We start from the raw sequence: 21,802 nt of genomic DNA, 5'->3' as shown, positions 1-21,802 counted from the left end.
TTTTAAATTCAAATTTTGATATCAAAAATAAAGCAAGTGTGAAAAAAGGGACCCCAACATGCTCCTTGTGGGACATCACTCTTCGCCTTACTCTAACCGTTTGCTTAGTGTATTAATCTTCTTAATTAATCAAGTACCTAATGTTGTGCATTCTATTAGGGGTCATTTGAATGATACAAACCCAATTACTTTACCTTCTACCAAAATGACAACTATTTCTAGATCATCTATTCAGTGTTTACCACAATAGTCATAAACATGGTCGCCGCAAGTTGTTTTGTCTGCATGTTTCGCTCAATCCTGAACCCATTTCTGGTTCTATATCAAATTAAGGGTTTCTGCCAACATTCAAGATCTAATTTTTCTTCTATACCTACGTTCAAGATATCAAAAATTGCACTGATTATCAACTTATCAGTAACACTTGGCTTGCTGATTCCTGCAGCCAGTTATCTACCAGTTTTGGAGACGTTGTGTGCAACAAAGAAATCTTTATGTTTTGTTTTAATACGAGTTTTAATACGAGATTTCTGATCAGCAACATTCTCTTGGAGATTGTTGTAGTTGCAAAAATGGAAACCGTGCATCAAGAGATGCTTACTTGGTTGAATATTTTTGAACACAGAAAATTCTACAGCCTTGATATTATTGTCGACGAAAATAAAGTGAAGAAATTTATAACTGTAAGAATCATAGGTGTAAATGGTAGCAGCATGGTTTGTTGTGGTTGAAGCACTGTATTTCTTTTCTGATAATGCATATGACAACTTACCATGGAGTTACCCCCGCAAGATAGCATTGCTCGTCGGTACTATCTTCGAAAGTCTTATAACATTCGAGGCTTATCACAGAATATTTAGAAAGGCAGCTTTACTAGATGCCATGAAAACAGCGCTGCATAAAACCTGTTTTACTAGAGATCTCAACGTTTTCAAGAAGCAACTCCTTCTTATGGCTGCCATGAACGCCAACACGAAATCCATAATGAATCTCATGACACCACTTCTAATTTTATGGATTTCGACAACCATCGGTTTCTTGATCTTCAATATCTACGCGCTCATAGATCATGCTTCGTACAATGTTTTCACCGTAATGCTGACCCAGTTAAAGACAATTTCTTTCATAACAAAGTGTGGCTTATTTTTCTACATTCACGACGAAAATCTTAAGAGAAAGGTGAGTTAATTTTGGTTACAATTATTACAATTTTACTTCTTCGCCGTGTCATTAATATCGATATTTTGAAACAATGTAGTGTCATAAGTTGATGCTTGTGGTTCATTAATTATAGTGGCATTCCTAAGTGGTGTAATAAACTGGGCGAATAATTCACTCACAACATTTTGTCAGAAGTCTTTTGATCGTCGAACCATGAAGACCGTCAATTCGAGAGTTTCCAATTGTATTGTTTGTTTGTATCGATTTGTTTTTGATCCGTTTCGTCCCTTGTACCCAATCAAGGGCTACTGTCAGCACTCCAAATACTACAATGCCGATCGACCAAGATTTGTAATTTTTAAGTCAATCCTCGCATTTGCATTTGTATGTGTGGTCGGCTTGCTGCTTTTAGGATTATATTTCAGTTCTTACTTACCACCGCTGTTTCAAAGCAATAGATCGCTGTGTTTGATCCTGACGGCCGATCAGTTATTTATTCTAAGCACAGCTATTGTGGGCGTCGCTGCTTGCTTCGGCCTGAACGGTCAAGTTAACGAGATTAATTCGTGGATATATGTTTTTGAAAAGAGCTCGACAACCTTCATAAATGAAATGCACATTCGTAGAATTAAATTGTATAGAAAGATATTCATCACGATAATTAATTTTTCAATTATTATATTAACTGTGATGCATTACACTTTCACCAAAGATCATTTACCATGGAACAAGCTAAGGAATTTTTTACTTGTTTACTCCATGGGATATCAGTGCTATTGGACACAGGAATGGTGCCATAGGTTGCAGCTCATTGGAATAATTATTAAAGGAATTAGAGTTTTTTTGGAATCTACTCTTCAACGAAAACCTACTTTGGAGAAACCTTTTGCAAATACTTCACGTCTCGTGTTGATGATTCACCAAAATGTCGAATTGATGGTAGAGTATGCCACGCACTTTATCCCACTGTGGATTTTGACAGTGAGCATCAATTTAATATTGAATATTTATATTCTTGTGAATTATAATGATTACGACATCTACGCCTTAAGCATGCTTCAGATGAGAACCGTCGTTACCATAATGATGCTTTGGACAATATTACATTCTAATGAAACAGAATGTGTACACCGGGTGAGTTAATTGGCATTTTGTTTTGTTATAAATAAAAAAATTTTAATGTAATGCTAAAGTTTGTCCAGCGAGAGATTGGTTGACATAAAAAGCACTAAATTCTACGCAGAGAAAATACTACCTAGCGTAAATTATTTATTTATTTACCTTCAAGCAGTGATATTTTTGCCCTGAAATTATGGTCTAATCATCTAATGTATTCTAGTGCATTTTGTAGTATTGGGTTTCAAGTCTACAATTTAAAATCTCCCAATCTCTCGCTGGACGGAGTTTACCTTAGTCGTATGGTTTTAATATTAGACATAATAATACCACACTATTCAAATTAAATCACCTTCTTTATATGGATGACATAAAACTTTATGCATCTAAAAAGAATCACATTTTATCTTTACTAACAATTACTGAAAATTTTTCAAATGATATTGGGATGAGTTTTGGTATTGATAAGTGTAAAACGCAATCAATATGTCGTGGTCATTACGAAAATTTAGAATATATAACTCAAGAAGGAGAAATCATTAAAAATTTAAATAAAGGAGAATTTTATAAACATTTAGGTATTAATCAATCAAATCATATTCAACACTCAATTATGAAAGAAAATCTAGAAAAGCAATTTTATTTAAGAATTAAATCTCTTTTAAAATAAAAATTAAACGGTAATCATTTAATTAAAGCAGCATATGCTGTTCCATTGCTGACCTATTCTTTTGGCCTTATAAAATGGTCCAAAACTAATTTACAGAATATAAACATTAAAACCAGAGTTCTTTTTACCAAATTTAGTAAACATCACCCTAAATCTGCTATTGAAAGATTTAATTTACCACGCGAAAACGGTGGTAGGGATTTTTCAAATCTAGAAATACTGCAACACAATCAAATTGCTTCACTAAAAAATTATTTCCTCGATAGAGCTCGTGATAACCCATTTTTTAATGCTTTGGTTTCAGCCGATAAAGGTTACACACCTTTAAATTTAAGTGATAATTTAATTCATGTATAAAAAATCCCATAAGATGCATTTGTCACTTTGACATCGGATAAAGTTAGCCCTAACTTTGCATCTGGATAAAATGTGCTTAAACTTCCATGGCAAACTTTTTCGAACCTGATTATTGTTTGTTGTTATGAAAACGAACCAACATTCTTAAATATTGACACAGCTTGTAATAAATTGACGTGCAAAATGGCGAATTCAATTTTTCATAATTACCTACCTATCATTATTCATTAAATTATCTCATCGAATTACGCTCGAGGTTTTTTTCGTCCAGGATAAAATTTCATTTTTTAAACTCTAATTTGGTTTCTTTTTGGTAAATTGACTCCACAAACCACCAGATAAAAAAACTCGTCCTTCGGACTCGTTTTTTTATCGGGTGGTTTGTGTCGTCAATTTACCAAGCAACCAAATTATCGACTGTAATTACACGAGAGGTCTTTTTTTGTCCGGATAAAATTGAATTTTTTTACGATAACAAGATCAAGAAATTATAAAAAACACATATGCGGTTTGCAATCGATAATTGATAAATGTAGGATTTGCGGAACTGAAGCGGAAACAATTGAATACATCATTTCTTCTTGCACCGTTTTGGCTCAAAGCGAATATAAGAAACGTCATTATATTCGCTAAAATTATACACATTAATTTAGCTGTTAAATTCAATTTATTAAAGAATACACAACCACATTATAGTTATACACCCGAAAGTTGTTTGGAAAATGATAATTACAAATTATATTTTGATCGAACAGTTAACTGACATTTATATTAAGCATAACAGACCAGACATTATTATTTTAAATAAACAACAAAAGCAAGCATATCTTTTAGATATAGCTGTTCCAAATTCACATAATATAACACAGACATATAACACAAAAAATAATAAATATTTAGAGCTCTCCGTTGCTATGAGAAATCTTTGGTGTTTAGAAAAAATTTCGATTTTACCACTTGTAATTTCAGCGACGGGAATAGTACCGCAATCTCTTTTTAAAAATTTAAAAATTCTGGATTTAAAAGCATGTCTAATGTCTAATTTTCTATGGAACTTTGTATGACAATCCCCATGGGATCATGAGTACATGAATAGCTTTTCATTTATACATTTTATGTAATTGCATAATTTTTTAACACGTCTCAAACTAATTGAATCATTTATCTACAACGCTACTAAGTACGATTGACATAAAATGTCACATTACTACAGCCATTGGTACTACTCTGTACTTATTACCACTCAACTCACGTTCGCTACCGTCGACAATGTTTGCTTCTCCTGGTTCACAACAATTTAATAATTGTCTCGTGTGTTTACTGAAATCTCGATGTGACATTTTTCGGCTGATATTTCCGGTCACTGGAACCTGTCAACATTCAAGCACTTCAAAACCTCCAAGAGCTTACTACAGAATCTCACGTCCTGTAATTTGGTTGGATGTCTTGTTGATAACATTTTTAGCAGCTTCGTGTGTTAAATGCTTCATCGATCTACCGCAGATATACAGAACAGACAAAACCCTTAGTTTGATTCTTTTGAGCGATCAAATCTTAGTGATGGTAAGCACGGTTTCTGGTTTTTTGAAACTTCTAAGCATGAAGGTGCAAATCATTGAATTCAATGCTTGGATTGCAACTATAGATCGAAGAAGATTCTACGGTGTGAAACACATCTTGACTGAACAAAAAGCAAACAAATTTATTTTCTTCAGAGATGTTTCGATAATTATGACTTCACTCTCGTGGATTGTTGGATTGGCATTGATCTTCGGAATGCCTTACGACAATTTGCCTGGACACTGGTACAGAAAACTTCTGTTGATACTTTGCTACTGTTACCAGTCGTACATCACTCAAGATATGACTTACAGAATTAAATTAGTAGGAGTAATCTTGAATGCCTTTAAGAAGAGTCTCACCAAGAAATCGTATCCGATCTTTGCACTCAAAAGAAGAGAGTTGACTTTGGGAAGGACTCTAAAAAAGTACACCAATTTCATTCTTGTTATCCACATGAATATACATCTATTTAAACGACACATGTCCAGCATCATAATCTTGTACTTTCTGACCGTTGTCGCATCGCTCATTGTCAACATCTACGTTCTGATAGAATTCAACGATTACAACATCTACACTCTGCTCGTGATACAAATGAGGGTTGTTATTATGGTAGCAAGTACCGTGTTTGTGTTTGTCACCGCAGAAAACAGCCTCAAGAATAAGGTAAGTGGAGAAAAGGTGGGACCCCAACTAGATCCTTGTGGGACATTTTTACCGCGCTGTTTCGTATTGACGTCTTTACTTAATCAAGTAATGACTAGCCCTTCCTTGCAATAACTAAAACCAATGTAATTTCGCGTGAAGTATTTGATTCAACAGTGACGGCGACTAGTTCCAGTATGACTCTTAATTGCGAACATGGCCGCCGCCAACTTTCTTTGTCTGCATTTCTCGCGACCTTTTTTATCCACTTTTTGTTCTGTATCTAATTTGTTAATTTTATTTTAGTAGGTATGTTTTATTGATATCCACCGTGCCACTATGAAATTAACACGACATGAATAGTTTTTCATGTACATACTTATTTTATCTAAACGAGTAATTTTTTTAAGTATCTGATGTTAAGATCGATCGAATCGTTTATCTACAACGTTATTAAGTGCAACTGACACGAAATGTCTACTCTCCTACTCCCTACTTATTACCAATCAACATCACAGTCGTCGACAATGTTTGCTTCACCTGGTTCACACCAATTTAATAATTGTCTCGTGTGTTTACTGAAATCTCGGTTTGATATTTTTCGGCTGATATTTCCAGTCACTGGAACCTGTCAACGTTCAAGCACTTCAAAACCTCAAATAGCTTACTACAGCATTTCATGGACTGTAGTTTTGGTGGATGTCTTGTTGATAATATGTTTAGTAGCTTCGTGTGTTAAATGTTTTATCGATCTACCGCAGATATACAAAACAGACAAAACCCTCGGTTTGATTCTTTTGAGCGATCAAGCCTTTGTGATGGTAAGCATCGTTTCTGGTTTGTTGCAACTTCTTACCATGAAGGAACAAACGACTGAATTCAATGCTTGGGTTGCAACTATAAATCAAAGAAGATTCTACGGTGTGAAAGACATCTTGTCTGAACAAAAAGCAAACAGATTTATTCTCGTCAGAGATGTTTCAATAATTTTGACTTCACTATCGTCGATTGGAGGGTTGACATTGATCTTCGCAGTACCTTACGACCATTTGTCTGGACACTGGTACAGAAAACTTCTCTTGATACTTTGCTACAGTCACCAGTCGTACATCACTCAAGATCTAGCTCACAGAATAAGAATAGTTGGAGTGATCTTGAATACATTTAAACAAACCCTTAAGAAGTGTCTCACCAGCAACACGTATCCGATCTTTGCAAAGAAAACAGGAGAGTTGACTTTGGGAAGGATCCTAAAGAAGTACACCAATTTCATTCTTGTCATCCACATGAATATGAATTTATTTATGCGACACATCTCGGGCATCTTAATATTGTACTGTCTGACAGTAATCGCATCGCTTATTGTCAACATCTATGTTCTGATAGAATTCAACGATTACAACATCTACACTCTTCTCGTGATACAAATGAGGATCGCTGTTATGGTAACAAGTATCGTGTTTGTGTTTATCACCGCTGAAAACAGTCTCAAAAATAAGGTGAGTGGAAAATGACAGAACCACTATCATTTTGTCTCTTTTGTATTGATGTTCTTACTCAATCAAGTAATGAGTCGTGCAATTTATTACGCCTCATTACAATAACCGAGAGCAACATATTTTGGCTTGGAGTCAAAACATAACACGATCGCGCTCAGTTGCGAACATGGTCGCCGCTAACTGCTTTGTCTGCATTTCTCGCGCCATCTATAGCCCCCTTTTAGTTCTCTTCCCAATTAAAGGATTTTGTCCGCATTCGAAATCTTCTACTTCGGTCAGTCCTACATTCAAGATTGCTAAATTAGCGTTAGTCGTGAATCTGCTAGTGTCACTTAGTTTATTGTATCCCACCGTCAGTTGTCTGTCATCATTAATGAGTGTGTGCGGAACGCAGAAATCCTTGTGTCTGATCATACTGGGAGACCAGATGTTCATCATCAGTTCCATTCTTTTGGAAATCATTGTAACCACCAAAGTGGAAACTCTCCGGCGAGAAATGCTCACGTGGTCGAATATTTTTCAACATCGAAGATTCTACGGCCTCGGTGATATCACGGATAAGAAGAAATCGAAGAGAATTGTGATGGCCAGAAGCATTTTTCTATTGGTGATATTAGTAGCCGTGCCCGCAGGAGGAGTGTATTTCTTTTCCGATTATGCGTATGACAGGCTGCCGTTGAACTATGCACGGAATATATCGCTGTGCTTTTTTACCACGTTGCAGAGTAATCTGGCCTTGGATGCTTATCAAAGACTTGTTGTTGTGGGAGCGATACTAAACGCAATGGAAACGACCTTGCATGAGACCTTTTTGAACAGAAATGTGGACGTTTTCAAAAGACACGTCCATCTTATTGCTGCAATTAATTGTAACGTGAAGTCTATAAAGAATATACTGACAGGGCTTTTCACCTTGTGGATTTTGACGATCACTAGTTTCCTCATCTGTAACATTTACGCACTCGTAGACCACAGCTCACACGATTTTTTAACCATAGTGATGACCCAAGTCAAGACAATTAACATGATCATTGTTTCTGCAGTCTTTTTCTTCATCCATGACGAAATTCTTAAAAGAAAGGTGAGTCCATCTTTATCACAATTTTCAAAATCGTATTTGCTTGATGTAAAATGTTGACAATCTAGAAACCCAAATTGATGCTTGTGGGACCTTGTTCGTAAATTGTAATGATATTGTTTGTCAAATTAAATTAAGGCATTATTAATTGTGACAAAAGTAATATTTTGTCTCCTATCCACTTCAATAGTTTCCAATTGCGTTGCTTTCTCCATACAAGTAGAGAAAAGAAGGGTCCGCAAGTAGACCCTTGTGGAACGTTTTTGCCGCGTCGGTTTTTATTGAACCTTCCACATAATCAAGTAATGGATCTTGCAGTTAATTACGCCTCATAACGATCATCCAAGACCCATCTAATTAATTTAGAGCCATTTTTGTTCCACTCTGACAACTATGACACTTAGTTGCGAACATGACTCGTTCCAACTGCTTCGTCTGCATTTCTCGCTCAGTTTTTGATCCACTTTTTGTTCTAAATCCAATCAAAGGCTTTTGTCCACATTCCAAATGCAGCACCGCGCTGACTCCCACATTCAAGATTTCTAAAATGGCGTTAATTTTTAATCTGCTATTGGCACTTAGTCTTTTGTATCCTACAGTCACTTCTCTGCCGTCAATAATGCGCATGTGTAGAATACAAAAGTCCTTGTGTTTAATAATACTGGGAGACCAACTATTCATTGTCAGCAGCAGTATTTTGGAAATCCTTATAACTGCTAAAGTGAAAGCTCTCCGCGAAGAAATGCTCACGTGGTCAAATATTTTCCAACATCGACAATTCTACGGTCTTGGTGACATCATCGATACGAGAAAATCAAAAAGAAGTTATGGCGAACAGTATATTTATACTGTTGATATTTATTGGTATTATCATGGAAGGAATATATTTCTTTTCCAGTGAGACATATGACAATCTGCCATGGCACCACGCGCGGAAAATCTCCTTGTGCCTCGCTGGTATCTTTCAGAGTTACATAGTCTTGGATGCTTATCAAAAACTTATTACCGTGGGAGCGATACTGAATGCAATGGAAACCGCCTTACACGAAACCCGTTTCACTAGAGATTTAAACGTTTTTAAAAAACAAGTACATCTCATTGCTCTTATTAATTGTACCGCAAGGTCTGTAATGAACCTGATGACAACGTTTCTCGTCTTGTGGATGTTGACACTGACTAGTTTCTTGATCTGCAATTGTTACTCTCTCGTAGATAACGCTTCGTACGATTTTTTAACCATAGTGATGACTCAAATCAAGACAATTAGTATCATTGCTAACTGTACAGTGTATCTCTTCATGCACGACGAAACACGCAAGAGAAAGGTGAGTTTATCTTTGTTACAGTTATCAAAAATTCTTCTGCTTCTTTTTATTTTGCTTCTACACATCTCTAATAGATCAATTCTTTTTATCGAACAAAAGGGGACCCTAAGTTGATGCTTGTGGGACATTGCTCATTAACTCTAATAGTCTTCTTTTCCTAATTAAAGGAAAAGGTCATAGTCATAACAAATGTAATATTTTGTCAGTAATCACTCGTGTGTCGAACCATGAAGACTTCAGAAGCTTATAATTGTGTTGTTTGTTTTTACCGATTTGTGTTTGATCCGTTTCGTCCCTTGTTCCCAATAAAGGGATACTGTCAACACTCCAAATACTACAATTCCACCAGACCTAAATTTGAAATTTCCAGGCTTATCTGTGCAGGTCTATTTGTTTTTTCAACTGGTCTACTCCTATTCGCGTTTTCTTTCGTTTCGTATCTACCACAACTGTTCCAAAACAATAGATCGCTATGTTTGATGGTGACTGCCGACGAAGTACTTATTCTAAGCACAGGCATAGTCTGCTTGAGGGCTTGCTTAAGCCTAGACACTGTGCTTCAAGAGACTCGTTCGTGGTTATGCATTTATGAAATGAGAAAATCGTTTGGCTTGAAGGAAATCATTGACGAAAAGCTTCACATGAAACTTAAATTGTATCAGATTGTAACGGTCGTAGCAATTACCTTTTTGATTACCGTGATGATACCGATCCGTTACATTTTTATCAATGATGATCTACCGTGGAACCCCGCCAGAAATTTTTCCATCGCTTTCTGTACAGGTTTTCAGAATTACTTGGCTCTAGAATATTGCCAAAAAATGGTACTTATTGGAAGCATCGTGAAAGCAATCAAAGCCTCTCTAGAATCTGCCACTGGAAGCTCTGGCTTGGAAAATATTTTTGCCAGAGCTTCACGACTCGTACTGTTCATTCACAGAAATCTCGAATTGTTGAAAAAATATACAAACAACATATTTCCCGTGTGGGTTTTAACAATGACCATCAATTTAATTTTGAATATTTATTTTCTCGTCAAATACAGCGACTATAACATCTACGCCTTGAGCATGCTTCAAGTCAGAACCATCACTTTGATATTGTACCTCTGGACGATGCTGTATTTTCATGATATGCAGCTTATAGACCCGGTGAGTAAACTGTCTGTGTTGTGTTGTCCACAAAAAAAAGACCCATGCTTGTAACGCTCTTTTGAAAGTTATATTGCCTCTTCTAATAATAATAGACTCACGATACACATATCAATTATCAAAATGACACATATCAATTATCAAAATGGATGCTTCTTTTTAATTTACTAATTGGCACTTACGCACAATAGATCAATTCAATATTGATTTTTTTTACAACAAGGGACCCCGAGTCGATACTTGTGGGACATTTTCAATAAACTGTCATCGCTTTATTTTCTAATTAAACCGAAAGGGTAATACTAATAACAATGACAAGAGTAACATTTCGTCAGTAAGCACTTGTCTCTTCAATCATGAAGACATCCACTTACAATTGCGTAGTTTGCATCTATCGCTTTGTGCCTGATCCGTTTCGTCTCATGTACCCAATAAAGGGGTACTGCCAACACTCCAAATACTACAATTCCCCCATACCAAAATTTGAACTTTTCAAGACCATCTACGCAGGCGTAATTTTGTTTACAACTGTTATACTCCTGTTGGCATTTATGTTCCTGTCATATCTACCACAGCTGTTCCACGACAACAGATCGCTATGTCTCATATTGACTGGCGACGAAATCCTTATCTTAAGCACAGGCATTTTAGGCATCAGTTCTTGCCTAAACATCACGACTCAACTGCAAGAGATGCATTCGTGGTTATACATTTACGAAACGAGGAGGTCGTTTGGCTTCAAGGATATCATAGATGAAAAACACCACCAAACAATTAAAATCTATCAGATGATAGCGATTACAGCAATTAATTCTTTAGTTATCGTAATGACACCGCTGCGTTACATTTTTATTAATGATGATCTGCCCTGGATGAACTGGAGGAATTTTTTGGTCGTTTTCTCTACAGCTTTTCAGACTTATTTGGTTCTGGAATGTTGCTTGAAATTCTCTCTTGTTGGAAACATCATGAGAGCAATTAGAGCCTCTCTCGAATCTACCACTAGAAGTTCTAACTTGGAAGAAACTTTCGCCACAACTTCACGCCTCGTACTTATCATTCACAGAAACCTCGAATTGTTGATCAAATATTCAAATAATGTTTTTCCCGTGTGGATTTTAACAATGACCATCAATTTAATTTTGAATATCTATATTCTGGTCAAATACAGCGATTATGACATCTACGCCATGAGCATGCTTCAAGTTAGAACCATCACCATGATACTGAGCCTTTGGACGATACTGTATTTTCATGATATGCAACTTACAGAACGGGTGAGTGAATTACCATCATATTGTTAAATTATCTTTGCTTTCTAATAATAAACTCATAATTAATTGATACAAATATCAATATGAAGTAATTTGACATTTGAAGTAATGAAAATGGATCGATTATTTTTTCTCAAGTGACAGTCGACTAATCCAGTTACTCTTTTACCTTGACCATGATCAGTCTAAACCAACAACCTCCTAAAATGGACATTTCCAACTGTTTCGTCTGTGCTTGTCGATCCATTCTGGACCCTTTCCGTGTTTTCTACCCTCTGAAAAGCTACTGCCCGCACTCCTCTTTGTTCCATTCCAACAAACCTTATTTCAAGATTTCTAAACCCTCCGAATTATTAATGGCACTGTTACTTATCTTCTTCATGGTATCCACCATGCGGTCCTTCCCGCAATTGTCTGACGTCTGGAAGACCGACCGCTCCCTCTGTTTGATTTTAATCGCTGACCAATTCATCATTGTGAGCACTTGTATTCTGCTGACGCTTGTGTGGTGGAAGTTGCGTTTTGAGCTGGAGGAATCTGCAGGTTATTTGGAAATCTTTGCAAATCGACAGTTTTTCCTCTTGAAAGACATCATCGACGCCAAGGACATGAGACACTTGTTGTTGGCTAGAAACATTGTAACTGGGACGATATTCTGTGGAGCTGTTGTCAACGCTGCCGGTCTCTATGGAGTCTCCTACGACAATCTTCCGTGGAACCTGGCGAGGAAACTGTCACTCGTGTTGTGCTGTGCTTTCCAGTGCTACATGGCTGCGCAGTTTATCCAAAGAATTATCGTCGTCGGTAGAATTTTGGATGCCGTGCAGACATCCCTCCAAACCACTCTTAACATTGCTATTTTTCTTCATACGGTTAATTCCAAGAGATCGTCGTGGTCTTTTGAGAAATATAGTTGTCTCGTTTTGGTCGTCAGCAAGAATCTCAATTTGCTGATGAAGTTCGTGACATCCTGGCTGGTTCCTTGGGTTTTAATCATAATCCTTACGCTGATACTAAACTTCTACATATTTCTTGAATACAACCATTACAATGCTCACGCCTTATGTCTACTCCTAGCAAGAACTATGACGACCGTTGTAGGGACCGTGTTCGTTTTTTACATCCACGACACCCATTTGAAGGCCAAGGTAAGTCGCAGGACTGTTTTGATTTTCATTTATCATTTCCCACTGTCAACACGTTTGAAATTAGTACAATAGCTTCCTCGGCAAGCTTTGTGTGTTTTGCTCGAGTGATTAATTAATTAAATTAATTGATCTGATGGCTCGTCTTGCACCGAAGCAATCAGTTCGCGATGAAGCTCGTGGCGAAGACACGTTCCACTTCTGATTGTGTGGTTTGTGTAATTCGTCCGATGGTCAAGTTGCTCTTGTTCACCTTGCCTGTCATCATCGACTGCCAACACAGCAACAAGAAAATCCAAAATCCCGTTTACAAAATTCACAAGTCCTACCGAGTGATCGCTTATTTTTTTGGTACCGTGTTCTCGCTCTTCATCACGTCGTTCCTCTACTTGATCTACATCCACTGGAAGGACAAAGCGGCGTGCTTGTCGCTGATCATCGACTTCACCTTCTCCGCGAACGGTGCCCTTTTGTTCTTCATTTCGTTGATCAGAATGAGACTCAAGGTCGACGACTACCAGAATCTCATTTCTCTGGTGCAAGAGTGCAGGTCTTTCGGAGTGAACAGTGTGATAGATGCGCGGACGACCAAGCTCCTGAAGAGGAAGAGCTACGTGCATAGTTTTCTAACAGTGGCAGCTGTACCCTTCTTGGTCTACTTCTACATGGTCGAAGATGATTTTGAGCTGAAGATTTTCAGATTGGTTCCGGTGATTGTCAGTTTGGTTTTGCAGTTTGGTCTGGTCTTTCAGATTTCACAGTACAGCACGCTGACAGAACTGTCTTACAAGGCAGTGAACAAGCAGATCAAGGCTTGTCTGAAGAGCAAGATTTCAGGTGATGAGGAGATCCAGAGGCTTCTGCAGCTGAGGAAATTGGTCAGCTTTATGAGCATGATCAATCTCAATATAAAATTGATCAACAATTTTTTGAATCCGTCTATTGTTGTTTGGGTTTTGAAAGTTGTCGCTATTTTGATTCTAAATACTTATCTGGGAATAATCTTGTTCGATCGCGTACTAAGAATAGACATGATGATGCTGCACTTGAGGAGCTTCTTGGCGATTTTGGCCATCATCTACTTGATACACAGAACGGATCTGATTGGTCAACAGGTACGTCATTAAAAACATTTTTTTACATTTTTCTGTTGTCTAGTTGGTGCCAAGCAACGACTCACGCCACTCGTCTAATACTCAAGGTTGACCCTATAACTCCAAAAATAGGAAATACACTATAATTATCTTTTGGTTTGTGATTATGTTCCTATTTATATAATTTTTGTTCTGAATTCTATTAAAATTACATTAGTCAGACTGACCCCTAGCCCAAATTCTCAATATCGCTTTAGACATGTTTGTGTTCGGTGCAAACTGTGTGCTCTGCCTTGTGCGTTTCTTCTACAAACACTTGATCTTCTCCGGCATAGTTTTCGTCGATTGCAAATGTCCCCATTCGGAAAATCTCCCGATCGAGCCAACTTTCAAGTTTTCCCGGAGAAAATTTACGTTTTCCGTGTCCCTTTGCGTTCTTGCTTTTGTCACGTTTTTGTCAAACTTTACTACTTACAGTTCCGGAAAACTAAAAGTCGAGGACGAATTCTTTACCCACTATATGATGTTCGCGATTTTCGGCATAGTCCTTCAAGTTTCCGTTGTGGTCAACTACAGCAATCGAGTCATCTTGTTGAAGTCTTACCAGAAGTTGATGGCCCAGCATGGCCTCCGCTTGGAGAAGAAGGAGCAGCAGCACATGGAAAATCTTCTGCTCTGTATTGTGGCTGCAACTTGGATTTTCTCCATCGGTACTGCCATGCAGGCATATTTTTTAGTCACAGGCTCTCTGGTTTTCATCACAGTGGTGATGGTGATCAATGTGTTCTTGATCATGATGAGTATATACAGCACCACGTTTTTGAAGTTTTTTGAAATCAAATTGTTGCTGATTTTTCTGACTAAAGCTTTCGACGATATCAAATTTGCTTTGAATGCAGTTTTGTATTTGGAGAAACTCAAATTTGTCACTTTTGAACAGTCCTTGCGCAATCCTAATTATAAGGAGAAACCCCTCAGGAAGACTTTAAAGGAGTCGTTTAATCTTTACAAGTCTGTTACTTTATCCTTGACGTGGTTGAACAAGGACTATGTCATTATGTCGTCAGGATTCTACCAAGTTATCATTCTGATTTACTGCATTTTTCTCAGTTGTAATTTCAATAACGATTTCGTCGACTTTAAACTTTTGTTCAGACTTGTTGTCACAGGGGCCTTGATCTGGATATTTTTATATTTTTCCGTAATCCTAGAAGAAATGGTCGCCAGAGTGAGTACTTTTTTAAATTAGTTTTATCAGTTTTGTAATTCAAAGTATTATTTTTATACAGAGTATTTTACAAGTGATAATAAGCCCGACGGAATTGAAAACGCAACCAGCAATACATTTGCAAAGCAAACCTAGATTTTTTCCGCGTCCATATTCAAGTTCCTTTGCAAATGTATTGTGGGTTGCATTTTTAACGTTTCAAGATGTTTTAATTATTAGCTTAGCTTTTTGTTGTTAGAAAAATAATTATTAGCGAAACTTTTTTCTACCAATTTACTGACAAATTATTTATTTTTCCTCTGTAAATTAGTAACATAAGAGAAATATTTATTCCTTAGAAAAATGCAAATTATAATTTCCACAAAGAATATCAGTACCCATCTCTCAATGATAGAAATTATTCTCCTGATATCTCTACAGATCTGGCATCGAATGCCTAAATGTCATTTATTATAAACTCATTAATCCTAAGCTCCGGCTGTATTTTGATTTCTATTAAAAGCTCATTAAGCCCCTATCCCAAGCTCTCAATATTGCTTCAGACATGTTTGTCTTCGGTGCAAACTGTGTGATCTGCCTTGTGCGTTTCTTCTACAAACACTTGATCTTCTCCGGCATAGTTTTCGTCGATTGCAAATGTCCCCATTCGGAAAATCTCCCGATCGAGGCAAATTTCCAGTTTTCCAGGAAAAAATTTACGTTTTCCGTTTCCCTTTGCGTCCTTGCTTTCGTCTCGTTTTTGGCAAATATTGCTACTTACAGTTCCGGAAAACTAATATTCGACGAGGAGTTCTTTACCCACTATATGATGTTCGCGGTTTTCGGCATAGCCGTTCAAATTTCCGTTGTCATAAACTACCACAATCGAGTCATCTTGTTGAAATCTTACCAAAAGTTGATGGTCCAGCATGGCCTCCGCTTGGAAAAGAAGGAGCAAGAGCAGTTGGAAAATCTTCTCATCTGTATAGTCGCTGCAACTTGGATTTTCTCCTTCGGTATGGCCATGCAGGTATCTTTTTTCAGCTCAGAGTCCCCGACTTACGTCATGGTGCTGATGGTGAGCAGTGTGTTCTCGATCATGATGAGTATATACACCGCCACGTTCTTGAAATTTTTTGAAATCAAATTGTTGCTGATTTTTCTGACTAAAGCCTTCGACGATATCAAATTTGCTCTGAATGCGGTTTTGTATTTGGAGAAACTCAAATTTGTCACTTTTGAACAGTACTTGCGCAATCCGAATTATAAGGAGAAACCCCTCAGGAAGACTTTAAAGGAGTCGTTTAATCTTTACAAGTCTGTCACTTTATCCTTGACGTGGTTGAACAAGGACTTTGTCATTATGTCGTCAGGATTCTACCAAGTTGTCATTCTGATTTACTGCATTTTTCTCACTTGTAATTTCGATAATGATTCTGACGACTTGAAAGTTTTGTTCAGACTTTTTGTCACAGGGGCCTTGATCTGGATATTTTTATATTTTTCCGTAATCATAGAAGAAATGGTCGCCAGAGTAAGTACTATTTTAAATTAGTTCTTGAATAGTTTTAACAGTTTTCATAATGAAATACCTCTATGGACTATTTTATGTTACTGATGTACTCCTTGCTGTAAATGTCATTTTGTACGGAATTATTGTCACAGGGGCCTTGATATGGATATTTTTATACAGGATTATTTCCTTCATATGTTTAGCAACCAATTGCGTGACAAATATTGACCAATCAAAACGAGAAAACAAAAAATAACCCGATAAAATTTCTCTAAAATGCACACTGTGCAATTATCGGATAAAAAATGTCGGTACCTGATTTTTTTTTTAATAAATTATTTTGAAGAAAAATGATTGGAAATAATGCGTTTGTTTTCATTCTGTTCAGGAAATAATCAGCCGTATACCCCTCGTGCAAAATTCTAATATCGGCAAATTTTTTGCTAATGAACTCAAACATCCATAAATTATTCGGTCAGAAGACCAATTATTATCAAATAAAAGCCCTCGACTTCGTCTCGTGCTCATATTTGATAATAATTGGTCTTCTGACCTCATTTATGCATGTTTTCGTTCATTAGCAAAAAATTTTCCGATAAAAAATTTTGCACTTGGGATATAATATGTGATTATTTTTTACTTGACCAGGTAAAAATGCAACCCAAAATACATTTTACAAAGCATACATCGTGTTTTGGTATTTAAAAATTAAATCACGATCGTCATGTTACGTGAATAATCCTGTATATTTGCATTATTCTAGAACGAATGGTCAGCAGAGTAAGTACTTTTTAAAATTACCTATTATTATTAAACCTATTATTATTAATATTAAAATTTGTCTATAAAGAGTTTTGACACTTGATTATTTTACGAGTATATTATTGTAATTTGTAATTATTATTTTTCGCTGAAAAATTTTTCGTGATTTGAGGAATTTTAATAACACTATTACACTGGATGTTATTAACGTTATTCTGTTGGTGCAAGTTTACGCTAATCTGAAAAATTCAACAAGATTTCTTTTCAAATTCTCTCTTTTGAAGCTTAGTTTTTTGTTCATCACTTTTTAACTTTAATTTTTTTTTTTCTACAAAATATAGAAAACATTCTCTTGGTATTGTTACAAATCTAGCATCGAATTTATAACTATTATTTATTATAAAATCGTTAACTATAAGATTCTGCTTTGTTTTGATTTCTATTAAAAGCACATTAAGGTCGCCGCATCAAATATAATTTATTATATTTGAAAAAATGTATTACAGTTTCTTGTCTACTTCGTTCAACAATTATTATTATTTTTTATTTACACAACAAATATTGTTTATTGATAAAATAATGAATATACATGTTATATTATTCGTTTATTTATGACTATTCGAATGATTCTTTAATGTTATCGTCTTGGTTCATATTTCGTGGATATGCAACCAATTATACATGAAGAATTTTGATACTATTAGACCCATCAAATGCCATTTTATACAGTCATGCTATCACATTATCACCAACCTTCATTCAAAATTATGTTCTTCAACGACGTTTGCCCAATATATGCTATTCGACCCCTGTTTGTCTTCATTATGAGGTGAAGGCAATTTTGGGGGATGCAAGTGTGAATTTTTTTTTCAAAACGTCCGCCTTCTGTGTTGCTCACATAATAATTCATTGCGTGCTCTACTATTGTAGTCATCGATGGCGTTCATATTTTGCGTTTGCAGATTTGCGTTGCGGTTCCGGTAATCGCGGAATTTTAATTCGCAAGATTGTTAAATCTGCGCAAGAAGTTTCTCCGCGCTAATCATGTGTCGACGGTCGATTTGTTAATCGATAAGAACCGGAAACATTTTGCCCACAAATCAGGAAACTGAGAGAGATGTGCCACTGCACGATGGTAAATTTTAGCGTACTTAAACGTGACTCTGGCGGTGATGGGGTTCACGTTAGTGGCGCTGTTGGTTTCTTCGTTTTATGTATTTATTGTTGTTTATGGGGGCAATTGTGGTTTGGATTTTTATGAGAAAGCGTTTATTGTCGTTTCGATTTTACAATGTATCGGTCAGGACGTTATCTGTGTGGTCATGACCGACCTCGAGGATCTGGTAAGAGTTTTTAATTCAACGAAATATACACAGTGAATTCTTAAAACAATAATACTCGTAGTGAATTTATAAACGGGATAAATTAAAATTTAAAAAACTTACAATCATGATGTTTCTAATATCACATCTGTTGAATATTTATTGTATACATATTCACCATCAGTATCATTATTATTATTTAATAATTTCGTTTTTTTTTTAATTTTTCTTAAAAGTTCTTGATTTTTTGTTTCATAAAATTTCAATATCTTTCTCCATTTCATTTTATTGTTATTAATATTATTATTATTATTTATTTGTTATCGCGCGTTCAAATGAAATCCTGGGCTGGGAAGGCGTTGGAAACCCTCAATTGTCGTAAATTAATTGGAGCATGTTGACAGCTAACCTAAAATTTGAAGCCTAAATGTCTTTCTTTTTTTTTTCTTTGCAATGTTTTACATTAAGAAAAGAATAACTTAACGATTCCTATTCTCTAAAAGCAAATATCTAAGGGCGCCCTTTGCTGAAAACAAACATGTTCAATTATGTCCCGATTAAACATAAACAAATGTCATTCGTGTCAAACGGCGGGAAATTCAAACTTTACACTGTTCTAAACGGTTTACTTTTTCCAACGCCTACTCAGCCCAGGATTTCATTTAAACGCGCGATACAAATAACTGTTTTTCTTTTCTAATGCTACTACGTATATGTTTATTTTTTCAGCTTTACTTTCACACAATTTGTATTTACTTTTCATGTTCTTGTTTGTTCTTGAAAATTTTTATTATTATAAATTGTTTTAAAAACATTCCTATTGCAGAATTTTAAATTTTTCATTTCGATTGTTAATTTTTTTGTTGCTACTTTGTTGTTTTTCTTTTATTTGTACGAGAATAACACCATTTTTTTATTTCCTAGATTCTCTTCTTAATTTAATGAGCATAACGGTTTCTTTTAAGCATATTTTAATCTTGTTTTTATTTTTATTTAACATTTTCCTGATTTCTTATTTGTTTCTTTTTTATTAAATTCTCAAGCTTCTTTATAATGTTTCTTGGTTATTTTTTTCTAGTTTTTGTTCTCATATTTATCGTTAAATATTCCTCTCTCGTTGTCAGTTTGATTAACTTTTTTCTTCCTTTCGTTGGTTACTTATTTTTTGGAAAAAATTCTTCCAGACCAATTTTCATTTATCTTTTTTGCAATTAGCATTATCCACTATTGATTTCTTGATCGACCCCTTTCATTTTCGGGTCTCCATGACACTTGTCCATCACCACAACGAACCTCCTCGTCCAATTTGAGAAATTAGTCTTTTGTCATATCAACTCATAATTCTCCTCCTAGGAGCCATCACCTTTAATTAATCAGACCCTGACCTTCGATTCCGATAACAAATAAACCACCCCTCGCCACCGCCGCACCCTCCCCACACAACAATAGCCATCATTAAGCCCACCCATCGACATTTATTCAACTATTAGCGTCCATCATAATCAGATAAAATTATTTGTTCTAGAGCGAAGATATCCTGTCGTTCCTGTTCAAATATCCAATTAGTAAATTGACGGCGGCGGAGGCGGCACAGGTGCGTGCACGCCTTATCTGACCCCATATCGACAAATTCTATTACAGGTGGAGGTATTGATAACCACGTTGACCATCCAGAAGCCAGTTCTGCGAGCTTCCGACATCTTCACGGTTGGCACTCGACTGCTGGCTTCGGTAAGTGGGTGTTGGGGTGGCTTGGCGGTGAATTTGACGCGACGTTGCAGATATCGGGGACCGTCGTCACCTACGTGTTGGTAGCACTGCAGTTCCACGCCTCTTGGGCGAACTAATAATGTATCCTAGCACCAAGCACATCACCAGTCCGGTCTTCGAGATCAAGAAGGATTCCATCTGCATCTGCAAGATGCTCACGCCGATTTTGTACCTGAGCAGGATGGTGGGGTTCGTGCCCCTCACCTGGGACCACAAGGACGGGAAATGCACCTTCAGGAGGTCCGCCTCTTGGATATGCGTCTCCTTGGTGGTGATATCGCTGCTCTCGTTCCAAATCGGTAACTCCATCGACTTTCTCCACTTGACCAAGACCAAATCTCTGCCCATTCTCCTCAACAACATCACCGACGCCATCTACGGAGTCTACATCATCATCTTGACAGCTCTCAACTTGTACCGCTTCCCCAGGTGGATCAAGACCCTGAACAAGTTCTCGGCCGTGCTCAAGGAAGGCATCTTCTGCCAGTCGTCCATGAAAGTCGTCCTCAAGATCGAGTACTACATCTTGGCGGTTTTCCTTTTCGCCCTCTTGATCCAAGTCAGCTTGCTCACCTTCTTGCATTTCTCGCAGACCTACGAGACCGACTTCGACTACAACTTCTTCATCAACAAGGTCCTGCAGAACGTCTCTTTCGTCTTCTACTCGATCTTTCTCACCATGATCTCGGTGTTCATCGGGATCCTGGCCTGCTTCGAGAAGCTGACCATCAGCTGTCTCAAGTACACTCCGGTGCACCCCATGAAGGGCATCAACGAGACCAACAACACCCGCGACTTCTTCGGCTTGGTCACTTACAAGCTGTGCAAGGAGGAGCACCCTTGCACCGGGAAGTTGGCCAAGCTGCCCCAAGCCGAAGTGGTGGAGTTCTTGAGGATCTTGCACGAAGACATCAGTCTGGTCATCTACGAAATCAACGACTGCATGAACCCCCAGTTCCTCTGCCATACTGTGGTGGAGTTGACAGTTTTGATCGTCCAATGGTACGCCGTCATCGTCTACATGGCGTTCACCTTCAAGGCGCCTCTAGCGAGCAGCATCCACGTGGTCAACTGCTTCTTCGTCGTCATGCATACGCTCGGAATTTTCCTCTTTCTCAAGAACGCCCAACAGCTCAAGAACATGGTGAGT

General features: G+C 37.0%; 1 protein-coding gene across 3 annotated transcripts in view; it reads left to right on the top strand.

The window, feature by feature from the left end:
* Positions 1-21,802, top strand: part of LOC138135342 (uncharacterized) — a 104,027-nt gene that overhangs the window by 81,115 nt on the left and 1,110 nt on the right. Inside the window, exons 1-4 of one of the 3 annotated variants that reach the window (XM_069054049.1) lie at positions 18,185-18,903; positions 20,408-20,476; positions 20,524-20,613; positions 20,664-21,796. In XM_069054049.1, the coding sequence (XP_068910150.1) occupies positions 20,732-21,796 (1,065 nt within the window). In that variant the 5' untranslated portion in view covers positions 18,185-18,903; positions 20,408-20,476; positions 20,524-20,613; positions 20,664-20,731. Of the gene's footprint in view, positions 1-18,184; positions 18,904-20,407; positions 20,477-20,523; positions 20,614-20,663; positions 21,797-21,802 lie in introns of those variants that run through there. The other 2 variants (XM_069054053.1, XM_069054062.1) reach the window with 2 other exon arrangements.

This window comes from Tenebrio molitor, chromosome 1, assembly GCF_963966145.1.
Source record: "Tenebrio molitor chromosome 1, icTenMoli1.1, whole genome shotgun sequence".
Lineage (NCBI taxonomy): Eukaryota > Metazoa > Arthropoda > Insecta > Coleoptera > Tenebrionidae > Tenebrio > Tenebrio molitor.
The sequence above is the reverse complement of the archived record's forward strand: the minus strand, read 5'-3'. Positions and strand labels throughout refer to the sequence as shown.